The 22,145-nt window shown below is 40.4% G+C and overlaps 1 protein-coding gene and 1 long non-coding RNA gene across 3 annotated transcripts in view; one reads left to right on the top strand and one right to left on the bottom strand.

Moving 5' to 3' along the window:
• LOC105388337 (pseudouridine-metabolizing bifunctional protein C1861.05) overlaps positions 1-22,145 on the top strand; it is a 115,845-nt gene that overhangs the window by 24,964 nt on the left and 68,736 nt on the right. The window contains exons 4-7 of the mRNA XM_038108413.2: positions 2,437-2,570; positions 10,313-10,514; positions 10,677-10,808; positions 11,102-11,364. Of these exons, the coding sequence (XP_037964341.2) occupies positions 2,437-2,570; positions 10,313-10,514; positions 10,677-10,808; positions 11,102-11,364 (731 nt within the window). The remainder of the gene's footprint in view (positions 1-2,436; positions 2,571-10,312; positions 10,515-10,676; positions 10,809-11,101; positions 11,365-22,145) is intronic.
• LOC105388315 overlaps positions 12,043-22,145 on the bottom strand; it is a 54,394-nt gene continuing 44,291 nt past the window's right edge. For both annotated transcript variants that reach the window (XR_005253874.2, XR_005253875.2), the window contains 2 exons: positions 17,596-17,688; positions 12,043-15,488 (listed from right to left, as the gene is read on the bottom strand). This is a non-coding gene — a long non-coding RNA (CD82 antigen). The remainder of the gene's footprint in view (positions 15,489-17,595; positions 17,689-22,145) is intronic.

Genomic DNA, 22,145 nt, shown 5'->3' with positions numbered 1-22,145 from the left:
ACAGCATCGTCAACTGAGCCCACACTAAGTGTATTTTGCCAGTCAATTGAATTAATTTCATTATTAATTTTAGTAAAATCAGCACGATTATAACAATACATTGTGCGCTTGCAAGGGACAAGTGGTTCGAGTTCAACAAATGAGACATTAATATAAAGAGCTGGGTGATACGGGTCCTCTGGTACCAGAGGGTCGGTACACAGTGAAACTGAAACGTCGTCATTTGAGAGAACTAAATCTAGTATTTGATCGAACTTGTTAACAATTAGGTTAAATTGTTGCAAACCACAAAAACTCACCGTATCCAAAAAGTTATTTATGTGTTCACTTGATAAACTAGCTGCCTCGATCCCGTCCTCAGATACAACCCACTTGATACAGCTCATATTATAATCACCCAAAAGGATGAATTTATGAGAATCATGCTCCGTGACTATAGACTCTAGTTTATTGCAAAAGTTCTGTAGTTGATCTATGAACGAATAACCCAGGTTTTCAGTACATAAATATAAAGTACAAATATTTAATATATATTCGCTTTTTGTAATAGGACAGCGCAACGTAACCGAGACCCATATATCCTCAGCGGGCGAGTGCCAGTCAGGTAGTCCCGTTGCTATGAGATCCCTCTTGATAGCTAACAAGACACCTCCTCCTCGCTCTTGTTGAGTACGTTCGTAATCACGATGACGCCGCCACACTACGTACCGACCGTCGAACAATTCATCATCGTAAATTCCCTCGTACAGCCAAGTCTCCGTTAGTGCTATGACATATGTTTAAGTTAATGTATGTGGGAATGCTCTTTGAGCGTCGCATTTCGGTGGCAATGCCTCGAGACACTCGGCTCTATTTTGGGAATGTCCCCGTAATACGCGTTAGTGCTTGGCTGTTCAGAGTTCGAGAGGATCATGTTTGATCCCGGGGCGGTCGGTCGGGACCTCGTTTTAATTAGAGAGTTCGCTGCCTTGTAGGTTTGCTGAACCAATGTTGCGTAGGCATACCTACCTACACTGTTTTGTTTTCGGAACTATTCTTCGTTAACTACTAGTAGTTACTTATAAACTTCCCTTTTCACGGTTGAATTATGTAAGTTAAAATCCAAATTATAATCATAACCTATGTCTTACATATCATATCATTGGAATGTGTTTTTGTGAAATTACAATTGATAAAAAAAACAACACAACTCGCGCGTTAGATTAATGGTTACAGGCTCAACATTACCTACTGGTAGCAGACGTATCGGCCAAAATATGTGTAAAATTTATAAACACTCGCTGCGACACCCAAATTATTCACACTTATAACATCTGCCTCGTCTCGCTGTAATATTTCATATTCATTCGCGCCCGGGGCGGAGGCCTCAAATGTAAATCTTATTCAACCTGCTAAGGCATTATGAATATATAACTCCTATTTTTCTCTTCTCCTTTACTATATTCAAATCGATATATTCACCTGCAATAGCTTGTCGAGGTTGCACGGATAATGTTGGAAAACAAGATAGAACTTTTTCTGCAAAGTTAAAATTTCATGAGAATTCTTTCAGACTTCCTGGAAACTTCCATCGATAATGCTTAAACAATCGCACAAACAATTACCGGTGCAATTCAGCTCGCAATATAACTTGTACTGCGGAGTTCACCTTGAGAGAGGAAACAAAAGAATGAATAAGTTTCTGAAAATTAATCGGGGCTTGAATAAATTTCATTTTGACCTCTGAGGTGGCGAGTCCGGGGGCGGAATGCGAAGCTGTAGGGTTGTGCAATGGCGGAGCGCTGACGTCATAGCCCTATTTTCCTGAACCTGAGCCAAATCCGAACCCTCGTTATGGCTTTAACAAGAACGACTACGTACAGTCAGCTTAATAAATAAGTTATGAGAATATCAGTTCCAGGTTTAGATTCGCCAAACTTTTTATGATCAGAATTTAATGTAGGTAGTTTTTATATTTAAATATAGATTCAATTCATAGTAACTGACCTGAAATTTAATATAAGTAACTAGTTAAGTACCTAGGTACTTAATTGGTGATTATTTGGAAACTCTTAAAAAACTAGTTCTTGTGTTGATCACCGATCGGCTAAGAAGAATTATGAAGAGGTAGGTAGTTAAAAGCAATATAATACGTGTTTTTATATTCTTAAATCTCCAATCCCCAATAGGGGTGCCCTAGTCAACAGTATCCGTGACCCTTATAAATTGCATAAAGCTTTTTATTACAGCTTAGAGGCCCTCTTACTGGCACCGCCTTAACTGATGATTTAACATAGGTATACTGGGCTTCGTAGTCGATTCCCGGGTGAAACCATTACCATTTTATGTGTTTCTTAGATTAAAAAGGGCATGATTAGGACATATTTGTTTGATATTGTGATAATTGGGCTATTTCTTATCGAGAAACCAAGCAGTTATTAACCTTCCTGCCCGCAGGTGGCGTCCACCGGCAGGGTGAGCACACCCTGGACGTGTCTGCAGACCTGGTGGAGCTGGGCCGCAGCAGCACCCTCGTCGTCTGCAGCGGGGTCAAGTCCATACTCGACATCGGACGCACACTTGAGTACCTGGTCAGTATACCTACTCAACATACTCAGTATAACTGTCTTCTTTAGATATAAAGACAGACAGCATTGTCACTTTGCAGTGCCCAATATGGGTAAGTAATCAAGTAGGTACTTAAAACTTATATGTATACTTGGATATAAAAAGCTTCAGTCATCTTTGTTCAGCCGTACTATTTGCCACAAATGCAGTATTTCCTTACTGGTATACCTATCAAGAACAACCTATTACGGAAGGGAAGCTTAGCTGATAGCAGTCATAGCAATCCGCTTACTGCACAATGTTTCTAGTCGCCATTAGGCCACATGGCATAATTAAACGATTGGATCAGTCGCTCCATTATCGTCAAAGGCCTAGCGATAGCTGATAGCGTCCACGACGGTCCAGGCCTATTCAAATGCGATATTCACACTAAAGGCCCATATATGGGTCTCCAATAGATTGAATGTGAGCTTGCTATTTCAGGCTTGAGGTCAACTAAAACAGACATTACGGGTACGTACTAGATCGTTATTACTAAACGGAGGCAACCGAATGGTATTTGTGGTCAGATTATACCTAATATTGCTGGTGCATAGTGCAAGCATTTGTTTACGCACGTAAGTACTACTCGTAATTACATAATGATATTATACTTGTATTACTTATATATTTTCCGGATACTGTCTATGTTTTAATATTCGTTACGTGCATGGGTCCGGTATATGACAAAACTTTTTTATTTATTTATTTATTTATTTGTAAGTTACAAAAACAGATTGTTATTAACACATTCTTATAAATTCATGCTTGTGGATCTTAATGTAAATAACAGTCCAAAACTATGTAACAAAAACATGCTAGAGTAGTTTGCTACACAAACATTTGTTTAGGTTAGTAATTATATTTTAAACTTAATTTTAAATCTATGAGGTAACTAGTTAAACTAAATCATTAATTAGGTTAGTTCTAATTCTAAGCCAGTACATATTGGCCTACAAACAACGTAATTAGGTAGGTATATATTATAAGTAGTTTAATTATGTACTTAACAAGTGTTCATTCATTATTGTAAAGCAATTTTATTGCATAACGGAACCCAGGTAGTGATGACCCAAATATATCAATATGATTATGACTGCTGATTAAACTATTATATAGTTGACACATTCTGTGTACTGGTGTATTAACTGTGGAGTTTGTTCTGTGACCCGGTATAAAAAAAGGTTTTATATTACGAGGGGTTCGTCTAGGGCAATTAAAGTGTATATTCGGTAAAATATTAGTATCCAACTTCCCATGAATTATCTTATGCAGTACACAAAGATCTAGTATTTGCCGTCGATTATATAACGATGTAAAATTAAAATGTTTGAGTCTCAAATCATAGTTGGTTAATTTATATTTAAGGTCATATCTATAACTCAAAAATCTAAGGAATCGCCGTTGCACGGCCTCTAAACTATCTATGTGATTTTGGTAAAAGGGTGACCAAATAGTAGATCCATATTCAAGTATAGTTCTAATGAGAGAGTTATACAAGAGAATTAAACTACGGGGATTCTTAAAGTTTTTTGTAATTCTAAAAATAAATCCTATCAGTTTGTTACATCTGTTTATTATATATTGAAAATGTTCTCTAAAGGAAAGTTCGGTATCAAAGATTATTCCTAGGTCTTTGGCGGACGATTTGGTAACAAGCAAGTTGTCATTAATTTTATAAGAGTGGCTAGTTTTATTTTTTTTCTTTGTAAAAGACATGGCAAAACATTTATTTACGTTGAGGGACATTTTATTTTCAGTGCACCATGCACTTAAAGTATCAAGGTCTGCTTGCAGTGTCTGACAGTCATTGTTAGATTTTATACTTTTAAAGATTTTCAAATCATCGGCGTAGAGTAGACTGTTACATTTAAGGATGCTTGCAAGGTCATTAATGAATATTAGGAAAAGTAATGGACCTAGGAGGGAACCCTGTGGAACACCAGAAGTCATGACAGCTGCTTTAGATTTAAATCCTTTTATTGTAACTATTTGTGATCTATTATTTATGTATGACGTTACCCATCTTAGGAGATTACCATGCACTCCTACACCAGAAAGCTTTCGAATAAGTATAACATGGTTTACTTTATCGAAAGCCTTCTGGAAGTCTGTATAGATTGCGTGAGTTTCCCCATGGTCATCAAATGTATTTTTGATAAAGGTTATATATTCAACTAAGTTGGTAAGTGTTGATTTGTTATTAACAAATCCATGTTGCTGGTCCGTGAGAAGTGGTTTAAATTGAAAATATAGTGCATCATAAATAAGACTTTCGAATACTTTTGAGAAACAACATAGGATGCTTATTGGACGATAATTTGAGCAGTCGGATTTGTTGCCGGATTTTAGTATGGGTATTATGTGAGCGGTTTTCCAGGACGATGGGAATATACCGTGTCTGACCGATAAGTTATACAATGCACAAAGAGGTGCAGTTAGTTCTTTGCTACAAGTCTTTACAAACGACGAGGGGATGCCATCAGGGCCCGGGCCTTTATTAGGATCAAGGGAATTTAGTTTTTTTAGTACCATTTCAGGTGTTATATTAATTGAATTTAAGTTATAATTCGATTTAGAAGGTGAATCGTTTTTTTCCGAGTAATTGTTTGAATTATTATTAATTGGTTCAAAAACAGAAGCAAAGTACGTTGAAAAAAGATTGCAGATTTCAGGCCCCGTTGATGCATTTACGTTACCTAAAAACACTGATTGAGGTATTTGATTTACTGATTTTTTACTTTTAACGAAATTCCAGAATAATTTGCTGCTATTGGTTAGAGATTCTTCAACGTTATTTATATAATTATTGTAACAAATATTGATTAATTTTTTTGATCTAGCTCTAAGCATTGAAAATGTGTCATAGTCACGGGGGTTGGAGTGTAATTTAAACAACTTGTGATATTTTCTTTTTTCTAAGATACAACTTATTAGTGCATCACTATACCAAACGGGAAATCCATCCTGTGATCGTCTTTTGTATGGTGTAGTTGACATTATAATCTCATTCAATGCCGAGTAAAATGCGGATATACAATCCTCAACATTCTTGCCTTTAAACAGCGTAGTCCAGTCAGTAGATTTCAACTTCGATTTACAAAGATCATAATTACATTTCCTAAAATTAAAAGTTCTATTTTTATTTGGTTTCAGATAAATAGGTTGAGCAAGTTTCAATTCAACAGCAAATGCAGGGTGATGTTTATCCATCTTACTTAGGGCGTCTGTTTCGGCTAAATTAACACCGTCCAGGTTTGACATGAACAAATCAAGTATAACACCGTTCTCGTTTAGTATATGATTATATTGATTAAGGTTGGCAATGTTTAAAAGGTCAATGATCTGAGAGGACTTACTATCAAGACTACCTAATGGTGTCAGTCCGGGAGCGGAGGATCTGTGCCAGGCTAGTGACGGTGTATTAAAATCTCCTAGAATTATTGTTTTAGAATCATTCATGACCAGGCGATCATTTAGTTTATTGTAGAATACGCATAATTTATCATTTTTTATATCCGGTGGTAGATACACTAAGCACAAAGTAACTGGTAGTTTAGTATTATTGTCATCAGCCACATTAAGCGTAAGCCATAGCTCTTCAAAGTCACTTTCCCAATCATGTTGCCTGATGGCATCTATTTCTTTTTTAACGGCTACTATCACTCCACCTCCAGTCTGTTTATGGCTGGTGGTGCTGTTACGATCTTTCCTAAATACTACATATCGGCTATCAAAATATTCAGCACTATCAAATGAGTCATCAAGATTAGTCTCCGTTATACAAATTATGTCGTAGTCATTGCTAAGTACATTTAGGTAAAATTCATTGCTTTTTGATCGAAATCTATTAACATTTTGATAAAAAAGTTTCATAATATCTTAAGGTTAGGTTAACAGAATGCATGCTACTATATTGGTAGGTATTTGGTAAGTACTTAACTAGGAGGTAATATTTTTTAAACAATCTTCGTTTACAATACATAAAGGTTTTGAGGTATCGGTTTTTCTTACTAATATTCTTCCGTACCGGATCCATACAAATTTATACCCATTTTGCTTTGCTAATGCTCGTGATTTTGCATGGAGGTCCTTTATTTCAGCCGCTAGGTGTTCAGTAGCATATATTTGGATTTTGTTTCCTGGCATTCCAATTAGTTGGGTATTGAGTTTGTCAGTACGGTTAACTTTGTTGTAGCGGTAAATCGCTGAGAGTATCTCGTCACGATAGCGCGGTGTCGGCAGACTCAGCAGGACGTTCCGGGGACGCTGCGATGATGCTTTCAATTTGGCAATACGACGACAAGCCACAATGTTCTCATCCTGTATAGGTGCGGACACCTTTTCGCAAATTGTCTTAACTATCTTGACCAGGTTTTCATTTCTATTTTCAGGTATATTCTGAAATTCAATATTGCAGCTGCGAGAGTTGAATTCAAGCTGATTTATCTTGGTGGTACATATGTTTAGTTGCTTTGTTAGCCCGGCGTTTTCTCTGCGTAGATCTGTTATGGTAAGTTTATGGGACTGAACCTCTTTCTTTAAATCGTCGTACTCGGCTGATAAGAAAGTATGCGACTCTTGGAGTGATTGAATTTCTTTTTGAAGTAATAAGAAAGTCGATTTAAAATCGTCAACTATACTTATTTTTAGATCATTCAATTTACTTTCCAGCATAACGTCTAGTTTCGACATAAAATCGTCGAGTGCCATCTTGCGGATATATATACCAAACTAATAATTCTTATGTTTGTACAATCACCCTGTATAATATGGCAGTATCAATGGCGCTTGCGTTATTCGCGTACAGGTACCGCTGTTGTTATTCTATCCTAGTATTCACCGCCCGCCGCCCGCCGTAGTAGGCGTGCAGAGGATTTTGAGCCGAACGGTAGCGCGCAGTGGAGTATCAAACCGGTCCGCTTGCGATCGTCGAGCGGCGACCGCGGCGATGAATCACACACCGTCGAGTTAATTTTGCAATTATTATAGATTTTAAGATAACTCACTCAGTACTTGTCCAATTTGAATGTTTGTTGTATTATTTTAACACTTTATGTTTATTTAACTATGTGGTGGTATTAGTAATATGAAAAATGAACTGGATACTAGAATTTAGAATAAATATTTGCGGAGCAAACGAAAACACGTATACACAGCTCGCTTGCGCGCGCGGGAGAGTTTTCTTGTGACCATTGCACCTTCTGATCCTTAAAAGCGCTATTGCTTATGCTTACTTCTTGCATTTTCTAAATATAATCGTTCTATTATGTACTTATAGGTTATAACTATGTCATGTAGATGTAGATATTTAAATGAACCCAGACAGTGATAAAGTCCTAGTTTCTATTAAGCCGCTTTGAGTTGGTTTTTCATTTCACAAACTGCTGTTTGAGTGATGCCTCTAGTTTGCCTCCAGTTTCACTTTGCATTTGCGCCAAGTACATAGAATATTAAACAGTATGGAGATAGTTTGTACATAATATGGATGGAGTTTTTTGATAGGGTAAATAAGTAGGTAGTTAGAACTTTGGTTCTTCAGGGAGGGATTAATACATGAGCTTTGTTAGTTTATGAAAACATGCAAAAATAACAGGTTGAGCGTATAATAACGTTTCACCAAAAATATCATTTCCTTTAACTAGGTTAAGGGTGATTTTAACTTATTCAAATGTATGTGAAACAAAACCTTTTCTTTCAAACCAAGTTAAGCGAATGTCAGTTCGTAATCCTTTGAGCCTGTTGCCAATACTAAGCAATATTCATTATGGAGCGGAGGCCGCGCCGCCGCGCCGGCTGGGTCTGAAGCAAATCGCCTTCCTCATTCATCTTGTTTCCACTGACAACCACCCGCGTGCAGACACGAGACACGACGTACAACTGCGTTCAGGCTGCTTCTCCGCCAAGGATTGCTTTATGCTCGTACCTCATTCACTTATACAGGGTGCTACAAAATGGGTATACTAAGCCCTAAAGGGGGTGACTCAGGGGTCAGGGGCCATTCTGAACAACTTTTGTTGTGTTGAAAAAATATATCAAAAAAGAACAAAAGTATTAGTATGCCCTTTTTGCAAAACCCTTTTTACAAAATCTATATATATATATATATGTCGCAGGCATCTGGTTTAATCTCCTGTTTGATTGAACCGCTAGCCCGTTCATTGGATGACGCTACTCAGTTGAATGACTAAAGAACAACTCGCCAAGTGGTTGACTGTAACGTCCAACGTCTTGACTGAACGTTATTCAGCGAAGTCGTTAAATGGGATATAGTATAGCAACTTTATAATGTCTGGTTAGGATGAACATGACCAGACAAGAGTCAACAAAAAGACTACCTATGTTACAAAGCTCTCATCTCACAAATTAACTAAACAATAACAATAAACGTACCTTGATATTGTTGTTCATAATTATCCAGTATCAGCAGATTTTTTTCTTTGAAACTATCCGCCGGCGGTGTAATAATAGGTAAATCCATGTTGTCACACTATTTTAACATAAATAACGCACTTTAAACCTTGTTTATTTGCAAAAAATAACAATACAAGTGCTTTTTGTGTCAGCTGTTCGCTGTTAGACGCCATATTTGTTTTATTCACCACCTGACTGATTTAAAGTCCGCTAACTAGTTGGACGTTTTGTGACGCTTGTACAATCAACGTTCGGCCTAGTCATACAACTGAATAGCGTCATCCAATGAACGGGCTAGCGGTTCAATCAAACAGGAGATTAAACCAGATGCCTGCGACATATATATAACGTACTAACAGCTTCGCTCAATTTGCACAAATCAAATATTACATAATTTACTTTCAATAAGATACAGAGTTATAGAGGTTTGTGGAATATCAATTTTGATTTTTAAACACCCGATTTTTAATTCTTAAAAGGTTACTTAATTGCTATATATTTTTCAACATCAACAATGAGCTACCTAGCTATACTGTAGTAGAGACACATCGTTATCACGTTCATCATCGTTGTTTCAGTGAGAGCATAAGTACAAATACTTAGCTATTGTTGAATTGCTTAGTTTAGGTTTTAGTCATTTTTTTATTTTATTGCTTAGTTTTCATCACGACCCATTACGTCCCCACTGCTGGGGCACGGGTGTCCTTCCAATGAAGGAAGGGTTTAGGCCTAGTCCACCACGCTGGCCAAGTGCGGGTTGGTGGACCCCAACACAAGCAAGCTTGTGCTGAGAGAGTTGTCGGGTAAGTGGGGAACCCGACTGTCAGATGTTTTCAAGCCGCCCGAAGGCCTCTGACTAGGCTTAACGACTGCTGCCGAAGCAGCAACCGGGACCCACGGCTTAACGTGCCGTCCGAAGCACGGAAGCGTCCAGAAAAGCACCACTTGAAATTGGTCACCCATCCAATGGCTGACCGTGTCAGTTGTTGCTTAACCTCAGCGATAAGTTACGATCACTGAGGCTCGACTACGGACGCTTTTAGGTTGCTTAGTTTTAGGTTTTTCAAACGTAATTACTTTGCTAGCTGCTCTATCTGAAGGATTTAAAAAAAAGAGCAATATCAGTTATTTGAAAAAGACTTCATAATAAAGTGTCATTAAAAAACATTTTTTTCAGATAGGTAATCCTTATTTGAACAGCATGGATAATGGAAAGCCTCCATTAATGCTGGCCTTAAAAAAATACGCATTACAATGAAATCCCGCATGATACCGTATTACCATACCTAATCCCTCGAATTTTTCGCCGAAGGAAACGCAAGGCGTGTGCGTATGTGCGTTTGGCTCGTCGTACGACTTCCCTGCGTTCTACACGGCGCGGTCAGGGCACCTGGCGCCGCACCGCGCGAGGCACGCGGGCGAGGCGGCGCGGCTGGCGCGCGCGGCAAGCGACCTGCGCCTCGCCTCGGGCATCCTCGTCGCTGTGCCCATACCGGAGGAGCATGCTATGGATGGTAAGTGCAGCAGTAGTTGATCACTTGAACTATGATGGTAGTATTCAAATATTAAGATTGTTAGGTACTCTAAGCTACTACATTACTTATTTGAGCCCACCACTATTCCCTTCGATCCGTTGAGATTTATTTTCTAGCTGGAGTAATAAACTTTTTTTACAGAAGCAGTAATCAAGTCCGCCATCGACCGTGCATTAGAGGAGGCCGAGTCCAAAGGGATTACAGGCAAAGAAGTAACTCCATTTATCTTAGCCGCTGCTGCCAAGGCAACTGATGGAGCCTCCCTGGCTGCCAGTATCCTTTAAAACTCAATTTAACATCACTTTTATTTTTCCAAGCCGAGTCTAACGACCGAGTTCAGTTAATTGCATTCCTTATGGTAATCCCCGCGAAATTGGAATACTTCGACCACAATAACAATAAAAGTTCCCAATTTCCCATTTATGGCAAAATTGTCGACCGCCAAATCGCTAATTAGAATTAAGTCTTAGTTAACCGTGCCCTAAATCTACGTGCGGAATGCCGCCGGTCTTAAAATGATAATAGGGATCCTAATTGCTACAATTTCTTTCTTTAACGACGTTCAGACATCGCCCTCATAAAGAACAATGCTAAAGTCGGCGCCGATATTGCTGTCGAGTTTAGTAAACTGAGGAATGTTGGGAATTCGGGGAGCGCTTCCAATACCGGAGTGTGGCGGGGGTCGGGGGGCGCGGGGCCGGGCTCGCGGGGGCTCCACACGTCAGCTCGCCACCAGGCCTGGGCGCTGGAGCCCAGTGACGCCCCCGTGCTCGTCATCGGGGGCGCCAACGTCGACCGCACCTACCGCCTCACCGAGCAACACGTCAAGGTAAGCAACCACCATCAACAAAACAACTGATGTATTATTTATGTTTAACTCTGTATAGAAATGTATCAATAAATATTATTCAAGCTCAGTAAATCAAATTGTTAGCTTTTCAAACCCTGGTAAATAATATGCTAAAATATTCAACGTAAATCAACACAAAAGGTGCTGAGCACCAGATCAATAGTGCCGTCATTACATACAGTAGGCAGGTTGATAGATAAGCGCGGCTCGGCTCGTACACGCAAATGGCGGTTGAAGCTCACGACACAACACGTGCACACCCCGTCAGCCAGGGCTTACCACCATTCTTGTTATCAAGATCCCCTTCCGTCCCGAAGCTAGGGAATCTGTATTCATGACTGCAATTTACGGTCCAATATTCAAAGTTATCGTGTAAAGGAATTCTTTCGCTGATGGCTCTCACATAATGTCAACGATGAGCGAGCTACAGGAAATATTTTTGCGTATAAAAGGAGAGCTTTTCTCACCGTGATACATGGAAATATTAAATGTAAGAGGCCATGCCACTTAACTGTGTTCACTGCTTAAAGAAAAAACTAACGTAGTCTGTATTGAAGTAAGGACTTACTATTTTTAATGTAATGTAATTTATATTTTTAATTTAAACGTTTAAATTTTTTGTCTTTTCTATTGGGTGATTAAATAAAAAGACAAAGGATTAACAAATTGTTTATTTTAATGCATTTATTAAGGTAGTATTAGCTCTCAGTCGCCTAGTGCGTACCTTCGGAAAGTTGCAACAATCCTACCTCGAAATTATACTTTAATTACAACGGCGAGGAGACCAACCCGAGATCAAGCTACAGCTTTTAATTAAAATTATAATAACTCGGCCTGCGGTAACTTACGTAAAAAAACACTGAAATATCATGATAAAATTTTATATAAATGTTATTTCAGGATCGTTATAACTTTTATGGTATAAAGTTCTTTTCTTGCACTATAATGTTGGTAACTGTAAACTTTAACAGTACTATAAATGAAACACTAATTTAATTATCTAATGATTAATATACATAGTTAGTTTTAGGCAGGTCGCGAGTCAGGGGGTTACTCTAATTTATAAAAAGTTGTTAAGCTGTTTAAGTAACTACAATTTTATAGCATTGTGTAATTTTGTAACAGTATCGATACCGATGGCATGTCAACGCTTCTATATTCTGAGGTACAGCGAGCGGTGGGATGCATAAATAAAATTAGAGTGACCCCCAAGAACTGAAGTCCCACAGGTATCGAGCCAAGGCACATGTCACTGTGGTGTGGAAGAGGCGGGGTTAGATTGTATCCTAGCTAATAATTATCCAACTTTCCGAATATACAAATTTTAGTAAGATTGGTACATTCATGTGACAACAATATTAAAAAACTATTTTTCTGCATAAATTCACAAAATATTACTCTAAGCAAACATATCAATTATACTCATTATTACAATATAAGTATTCTATAAATTTACTTCGTAATTAAGTACAAATATTAATTTATGTTAAATTTGGGATGACCATAAATTCCAATTTGTAAATGGTTCAGGAATCTGTCCGTATGTCTACAACAAGAAGGGTTTGCAACCACTGTGCGGGCGCGGCCGTGCGCCACGCCAAGCCACGCCACGCCACGTCACGTCACGCGTCGCGCACGCCACGCTCCGCTCCGTCTCACGCCATTACGTTAAACCTTCACAGACACAGCCTTTAATTATTTAAACTACAACATTGTGTATCACGTACCTACTCGTACAATTTACTCTGCTTTAATTTACTTTAGATGCCTTCTCTCCTGCTATTTTAAGATTCCATTAACTGAGAACAGTTTAAATTCGTCTGTCATTATTAAGAAAGCGAATGCTATGGTCTCTGTGTAAATGTTTGCTCTATTTATTGTTTATAAGCATTATATTCGCAGGCACTACGTCTTTTAAGCTCATATCAGTACTATTTTTCACGATCTGCCCATGCACTTTTTCGTCGTGAACTACGCATGTACAGTTATTCATATATTTTTATTTACACTAAATAGCAACAAAATAATTTACTTACGACAGTTTTCAGTTTGAACATTGCCCTGTATCCCAGTATGAATAAAGAGTTGTATACAAAGAACGATCCAATAATAAAAGGGTCCATTTACTTGCTCCTAATCTAAGTCTATGAAGTTCTCTGGCGAGTGCGACAATGTAAACAAATCTACAGCCGTGAGGGCAAGCAGAAGCTACACGAAATTCAAAGAAAGGGAAATGCAGCAAATTCAAGTTGTTGATGGATATTAAAATTGGTCGTCGTAGGAAACTCATGTAGCAGTCGCGCAGCGATAGGTCCCGGCGGCGGAGACACGGCAAAACATTCATATTTTATACGAGGATATAGCAACATCTTCTATTCTTACGAATAATTTAATGATTTAATCATTTCTAAATGTTCATCTCCAATCCCTGGGACCGATATTTCATTCCGGCTGCGCTAACAGTCTCGCAAAACTTAAAGTCACCAAAATCGAACAGTCAAGCGTAGGAACTAAACACAAGCCTTGCTCGTGAATTCAAGTCTAAAATCATACGCACTACCACTTCAGTTTAACTTCACTGTATACGTAGCACTGCGCAAAATGTTGTTAATGTTCAATCTATCACTAAGTATGTATAATGAACCGAAAGTCCTCGACGTTAAAATTGACATCAGCGGCTGGAGAACCGCTGGAGAAGCGGCAGCGATGGGCGATGGCGGAGCGGGGGCGGCGGCGGCGGCGGGGGCGGCTACAGCTCGAACTCGCAGCGCGTGTGGCGGCGCCGGTCCAGGCGCACGCGGGCCGCGCCCCCGCGCCGCGCGCCCCCCACGCCCCCCGCGCCGCCCGGCACGCGCGCCGGCTCCATGTCGTACCCGGCGGACGGGAACGAGCGCCAGCGCCGCCCGAACAGCCGCTCCAGGTAACATCTTAGTCAGATCCTGGTGGCGGCGCTGTCCGTGGCCAGCGGGCGGTACTCGCCGCGCGCCAGCTCGCGCATCTCGCAGTTGTTGTTGCCGTTGACAGCCTTGGGCCCGAGCTCCTCGTGGCGGCGCAGGCACGGCTCGGAGGCGCGGCCCAGCAGCGCGTCGCGCTCGCCCCCGCGCTCCGGGCTGCCCCCGTGCGCGCGCACGCCGCCGTTCGCGTTCACCGCGTTCACGATCACCGTCTGCGACAGCGGCCCGCCGTGCATGGGGCTGCCATCCAGCAGCTCGCCGGCCCCGATCTCACTTCTGAGGATTCTAATCTTTTGAATCATTTCCTTTATTTCGTATCGGAGTATTCCGAGGAAGCACAGTTTCAAAAATGCAATGACGCAGTAACCTAAAACAAACAGCGCATCGGCCGTTCTCCGCAACCACACGAGCAGTCTCTCGGCGCAGGCGGCGGTGTGCGGCGCGCAGTGCACGGGGGTGAAGGAGGGCGGCGGCGCCAGCGTGGGCGGCGACAGCGCCAGCGCGGGCGAGGACGCGGCGTGCGCCGGCAGCCGGCAGCAGCTCGGTGGCAGCGTGCTGCGATTGAAGGCGGCGAAGTCGGAGGGCCCCGTGACGCCGCAGCAGCGCTGCTCGCGCTGCAGGCGGTCCCACGCCTCGGCGAACTCGGCGTCGGAGTCGTAGTCGCGCGCGAGGCGCACGCGCAGCTGGGGGCGCAGCTCGCGGCACACGCGCTCGAAGCGGAAGGCCCAGTATACGCCGATGGCCGCGTCGCCCACCAGCAGCGCCAGCAGGGCCAGCCAGTAGGCGTTGAGCATGCGCTCGGACAAGCGCAGCGCGGCCAGGCAGCCCAGCAGCTGCAGCGCGCCGGCCTGCGCCGGGAGCGCCGCGTACCCGTACAGGAAGCCGGGCTGCGCCACGCCCAGCCCCGGCACCAGCGCGCGCCGGTAGTCGCCCAGCGCGCGCCCCGCCGCCGCGCAGAAGGCCAGCGCGCCCAGCAGCAGCGCGCCGTTGCACGCGTAGATCCAGATGCGGTAGTAGCGCATGGCGCGGTGCGCGGCGGGCGGCGCGGGGGGCGCGGGCGGCGCGGGCGCTGACTGCGTCATGGCGCCGGCCGCTGGCTCATGGCGCCGCCCGCGCCCGCGCCGCCGCCACGCGCCGCGCCCCACGCCTCTGAAACAACACGCACACGTAAGTGAACCTTCAAGTGCATTGTGGTTATTTTTCTGTTCTATATAGTGCGTCAAGTTTGTTTGATCGATTATTGACCCGAATTTATCACCTCATTCCAATATAATGTCAATGCCTCATTCATTTAAAATTGTATTATGTAGGCAATTTTTTTTTTGTAGCAGAAGGGCTAGTACGGGGCGCATTTAAGACGTGACAAGAGTTTTGCATCGCGCTCACTCACATCGTGTAGCCTCAAGTGCGAACGCGACGGAGAACTTTTGTCACGTCTTAATAGCGCCCCGTGCAAAAGAGCCAGGTAGCAGTTTATTAACTCCGTTGAATATGAATGAAACTTTAAACATCAAGAGTAGATAATAATGTAGCACAACTCCTCAAATAATGAGGCTGTACTTTTCTTAAAACTAGTGTTAGTTACATATTATTAATATGTAATAATGATAGGTACCTACCGATATACCTACCTAATACCTATATAATTAAAGACTGTGCAAATCTCTCCTAGCGGCTTGTGTAATGCGTATCTTTACTTCCGCACACTTGCTATTACTTATCTTTATTCGATTCACATACACAACAACTCCAATAAAGAAAAAAAACGGTAAATCGAGGATTGGACACAGCGAGACGGAAAGAGCTTTCCCCGGCTCAGTCGCTCGTGAATATGGGATATATTTTCGAGAGATCAGCTCTATTCTGATCATATCAGTTTGAGAGACAGCAAGGATTGCTTTTGTCTAAACCTACCGTGAATACGAGTAGATTATACATTTACCTAAGATATACGTAAGAGAACCGTTCGTGGGTGCAGTTAGAAACTCACCCCCGCCTTTAAATAGACTTCAAATTACGTCATTTCAGTGTCCCTAGCAAAATGATTATTCTCTACGAGCTACGAGCTACGCGCTACGAGCTACGAGGTTCGTAGCAGCCGCTACACGAGGCGCCTGCGGCGTAGCACAGCGTATGCTTGTCGTGCCCATTATTTTTAATAAAATTTCAATATTCATTTCACATAATTCAGTAAAGTTTTTTGCACTTGTAGTTGTGGACTTTATTTAATTAAAGGGTTTCAATTTGCACTTATAGCTCTGAAGATAATAATGTGTTAATGTGAAACTTTGGGAAAAAAGTGGTGGCTACATAGAATTCTTCACCTTACAGATTGTTACGATTTGTTGCGGCTAATTGAAATGCTCTCAAATATTCAAAAGAATGTTGTGAGAAAAAATAAAAGTTGGCAGGTGAGCCCGAATAATTGTTGAAACAGCTCCCACCGATGGGCCTACAAAATGAGCAATATAATAATGAAAGCGGCCCGAGTCCGGCCGCTAATATGTGACCTTGTGGATGGGTCCAGACCCTAACAAATAGGTCAAGGGACTAATCTACATAAACAGGCGTAATGTATTACCATCGTCTTTTACGCCCGTTTAACCTTGCTGTATTTAAATAAACTTTTTTTTTATGTTCGGAAAACCTACTTGGGAAAGAACATTTGTACAAAGTAAATGTTAAAGAATATTTTGGAACCAATACTTACAATGAAGGTATTTAATAAAATTGGTATGAGATAACTTTAAACTTCTTTTTTCTCGGGTCTTGGGTATTCTATGTTAGTAGTGTGAGTATTAAAAACGATGGCATTGACGCCCTTACATGCACAATAACACATTGTGTATGTCTATGATTTGCCAATAGGTAAAAAACACAGGAGATAGTCTACCTAGCTCAGCCAAGGCTTGGCCAGATCATGACACAGTGTACCATCTCTGTATCTTCTAGAAGGATGAACGGTGTATACTATGACGAACAAATGGTGTATTTGTTAGTAACCCTATCTGCTATTCCGAAGTTCCCTGGTTCGATTTCCGGCCGAGGCAAATATTTGTTAAAAGACAGACATTTGTACTCGGGTCTTGGGTGTTAATATGCTGTCTCTGACGGCTCTGCCTAGTTTGGGGTTGGATGCATGCCCTTTTCATTTGCCCTTTGCATATTATAATTACATTATGACTATCTTTTAGAAGGAAGGCACGCTGTAACTATATCTTCTAGATTATTCTAGAAGGAAGGCAGTTGTACTCACAATCCGCCGCCCGTGCCGCCGGCGAGCAGGCGCGCTAGTCACAGGGCGGGCCGCGCGGCGCTCTGCAGCAGGCCCACTACTCCGTTGCGCGGTCTGCAACAAACAACCAAGTATTCAGTATATATTTAAGTCCATGTTTTTAAATGGGATATATTCATAGGATTTTTGGGTGGTAGATCACATTTTACAGGCTCTGTCTAGCTTGATATCGGATGGTCGTTGGTCGTGTGTGAGATGGAAAAACAATATATAAAATTATGTACTCTTGAGGGAATACATAACTAATTATTTTTTTTTATTTTTTAATAGGTAGGTAGGGGTAGGTAGGTTGGTAGGTTGTTTCTAATTGTTAAATCAGAAAAAAACAACGTTCGTTTAAAAGTTTTAAAACCGACATAACGAGTAAATGACAGATGGTCCACAGCAAAACGTGTATAAAATCTTCCGAGTCCTAAAAAAATATTATGAAAAAAACAAAAGCTCGTTCCCCGCTGCCGTGATTAGCCTGCTGCCTCAAAGCTCTTATAAAGCTGTCAGATTTTAAAATAATTTGCCTTGAAGAGGAGATTATGTCGGATCCATTATTTAATACAGCTTTTCGCTGAATTAATTTTCACAAATACCTGAAACTTTGCAATAACAACGGATTCTCAGTAGTTATAAGAATTCTCGGTATGGCACTATGGCATTTGCTCATCAGCAATTTTTTCCTACCAAGTATTAAGTATAATAATATAATATGTTAATTTCATTGTACTGGAGTTATTAATTACATCATATTCAGAGCTTTTAACACATGTTTATTAGGAATGTTATTGCTTTTAAAATGAAAAAACCGGCCAAGTGCGAGTCGGGCTCGCGCACAAAGGGTTCCGTAGCAGCAAATAAAATAACTTAACCAAAATTACAGTTAAATCAACCTATCTCAAAAACTATAAGAGATACTTTGATCAAACCAAAAATCGTTGAAAGAGTTAATTAGCATGCATCACCTCTATTTTTTTTAGAATTTTATACCCCGTAGTTATAAAAATAGAGGGGGGGGGACATACTTTTTACGACTTTGAGAGCTGATATCTCAAAAACCGTTCACTTTAAGAAAAATGTTTTTTAGAAAACTTTATATCATTTTAAAAGACCTTTCCATTGATACCCCACACGGGTATGTACATCGAAAAAAAAAATTTCATCCCTCAGTTACATGTATGGGGGGCCCCACCCCCAATTCTTTTTTTTACTATTTAGTGTCATATTTTTGTAGCGGTTCATACAACACATATTCCCATCAAATTTCATCACTGTAGTACTTATAGTTTCCGAGTAAATCGGCTGTGACAGACGGACAGACGGACAGACGGACATGACGAAACTATAAGGGTTCCGTTTTTGCCATTTTGGCTACGGAACCCTAATAAAAAAATGGGTAGGTACATAACATAATATAACATGGACATGCTGCTCCGTGGAAGTAGCCCGTTGAAGTAATTGCGAGAGCTTTTTGAGGAATTGTACTTGCTGACCCGAGTGACCCTTGACATTTTTGAGGGTCCTGAATATTGATCATTAAAATTAAATAGACTTCATAAAATAAAATAATGTTTTTACATTTATCTTGGATAACTATTAAATTCTACTCTATTATGGAAGAGTGAGTAATATTTGTAGTGAAACTTGTTCAGCACCTATGTTAGGTACATTAGTGTAAGAAAAGCTTAAACTCTAACTCCTGATGAGATAGCTTGAGATGTCTCGCTATTCAGCATTCACTAGTAGCTCAAAACTCCAATACGATCCATACATTTAATATAAAATGTACAGATATACGAGTACTTATCTTTAATATTGTTATAGTTAGTGTATTTTCCATCCAATCAATACCAATACAGAGCGCCCGCTCTCGGCAGCAAGTCTCCATTTACTGGTTGCAGCTCCATTATAAAGAATGCAATTTCATTGGCTATTTTAATAACCCATTTTAGACCGACTGAAATTTAGAGCGGAAGTGATTTGAAACCGAAAAGCCATCCGGTACCGTATTCCTATTTCATGACAACGTTTCCACAACGAAACTAAACTCTGCAACAATTATAGATTATTTATGTTTCCGAATGGTAAAAGAAACCGTAAATTTTACTCGATTCTTATACAGGGTGTTGCAAAAAGGGTATACTAATAGTACAAGGTGTTGAATTAAACTCGGTTCCCATGTAAGGTTTAATTTATAATTTATAATCATAGTAAATAAAAAAGTATAGTAAGCCGAAAGGGCGTTACGCACTCTGAATAACTTTAATTCTACGTTATTTGTTTTATTCGTGAAAAAAAAACGCTTCTATATCTATATATATATATACTTTTTGGTCACGTGACTTTTAAGTTTGTTTTTTTTGCTGTTTCTCTCTTCTCTTCTTTTGATGTTTAAAAAGTTCTGCATAATTATACAGGATGTCCCAAAAGGTTACGTAGCTGGCAAAGGGGGTGATATGGGGTGGTCATAAGGGTCACCAGAAAAATAATAATATGTAAGAACGTGTATTTTGGATCATCATCATCACGACCCATCACATCAGCACGGGTCTCCTTCCAATGAAGGAAGGGTCTAAGGCCTAGTCCACCACGCTGGCCTAGTGCGGGTTGGTGGACCCCACCACAAGCAAGCTTGTGCTGAGAGAGTTGTCGGGTAAGTGGGCAACCCGACTGTCAGATGTTTTCAAGCTGCCCAAAGGCCTCTGACTAGGCCTAACGACTGCTGCCGAAGCAGCAACCGGGACCAACGGCCTAACGTGCCGTCCGAAGCATGGAAGCGTCCAGAAAAGCACCACTTGAAATTGGTCACCCATTCAATGGCTGACCATGCCAGTTGTTGCTTAACCTCAGTGATAAGTTCCGATCACTGAGGCCCGCTCGACTACGGACGCTTCGTATTTTGGATATGATAAAATAATATATTTTATTTTTAAAAAAATTAACACCTTTTTGCGCAATTTTGCTTGCTGTGCCTACAAATATTGCTGTATTAAAAAAACCGGCTAAGAGCATGTCGGATACGCAAAGGGTAACGAGCAGGTTTCGGCTTAGTATACCCTTTTTGCAACACCCTGTATAATTCTCGGTTAAATGAATGTCTTTGATCGCGTTGTCGCCATTTTCCCTCTGATTGGCAACATTACTGCAGACGCGGGGTACCTACTCTCGATCTCTCATCGTTATCGGCACGGAACTCAGACGTAAAGAGCCATCAAATATCTTGAAAAGAATTCGAATGTTCCACTCGTTCCCGCTTGAAGGTCATTAAAATTAAGCTTCTGGCGACTAAGAAGTTTTTGTCAGCATTATTAGTTTGCCGTCTACAAAATACAGTAGTAGGTACTGTAAGTACTTCGATTATAAGAGTTTTCTGGATAATATTAGGTGAAGATTGGCGCCGCAATGTAATCCTGCCTATACACTGTGTGAATATGTATTGCATAAGAACGTCCCTCCGTGTTTTGATGTAATATACCAATAAAAGTAATTAAACAAATAATAAGGTTTTTACAAGAAAGAACAACTTGTAAAGAAATATATAGAGGTACCTACTAGGTATGTAAGTACCATTCGAAACACCACATGAAAGAAAACGGAAGCACCAAGTTTCCTTCGCCATCAACACTCAGAATTGCACAATAAACTGGCCCATTGTATGAGTACCCTATAGAATTTACTTCCTTTTAACAAGATACCCGATTTAGTTTACGAGTTCATCACAAGTTTCTGTTGTTTGGCTTAAGTTTATGCCGAGGAATGATTCATTAAACGATATAGGTTTAACTTGCTGCATAAAATAAACGTAAATAGCTATAAGAACTTTAGTTACGCGTTACTATTCCAAAATTGCTTATTAAAGTTAATTTTTTGTGTTCAACTCAATAATTTACGTCATCACATCTATTTAGTAATATTTTTAAACGACTTCGAAAAAAAAGCAGGATGTTCTTAATTCGTCTGTATGTATTTTATTATATATATCAATAGCAAACAATATTATTATCTCTATAAGTATCAACAATCATTACATAACGACATAAAATATTTTAACGGTTAATCAGATATTCGGAGAGTTTTTTTTTCAGCTACAAAAGAGAAGTACACTCTGTTTGAGTTGATAAGTACCAGTCAAGAGTCAGAGAGTCAGAGTCGAGAGTCGAGAGCTCGAGTTGTGACAAGTTAATTCTCCGACAAATTCTTTTGACAGTCAAACAACGACAATGGAAGCGATTCTAGAGAACTGCACTCTAGCGTCAGGAAAACGGTATTCTGAAGCTATCTAGGTATTATCTGAAACTTCGTATTGTTGGAAACTAGAGTATTAGCCACCTTAAAGTTTTTTTTAGTTGATTTCTGTCATATCGTTAAATTAAAATAAAGTTAACGCAGATACTAAAATCAACCTTATTTTAGTTGAATGAGAGCGTGAAGGGTTCCGTAGAAAACATAATCATATTTTTAATAAAATAGCATAAGTACCTATATATTATACAATAATATTGATTGCAGTAAGTACCTAAATA

This window comes from Plutella xylostella, chromosome 15 (genome assembly GCF_932276165.1).
Source record: "Plutella xylostella chromosome 15, ilPluXylo3.1, whole genome shotgun sequence".
Taxonomy (NCBI): domain Eukaryota; kingdom Metazoa; phylum Arthropoda; class Insecta; order Lepidoptera; family Plutellidae; genus Plutella; species Plutella xylostella.
The sequence above is the reverse complement of the archived record's forward strand: the minus strand, read 5'-3'. Positions and strand labels throughout refer to the sequence as shown.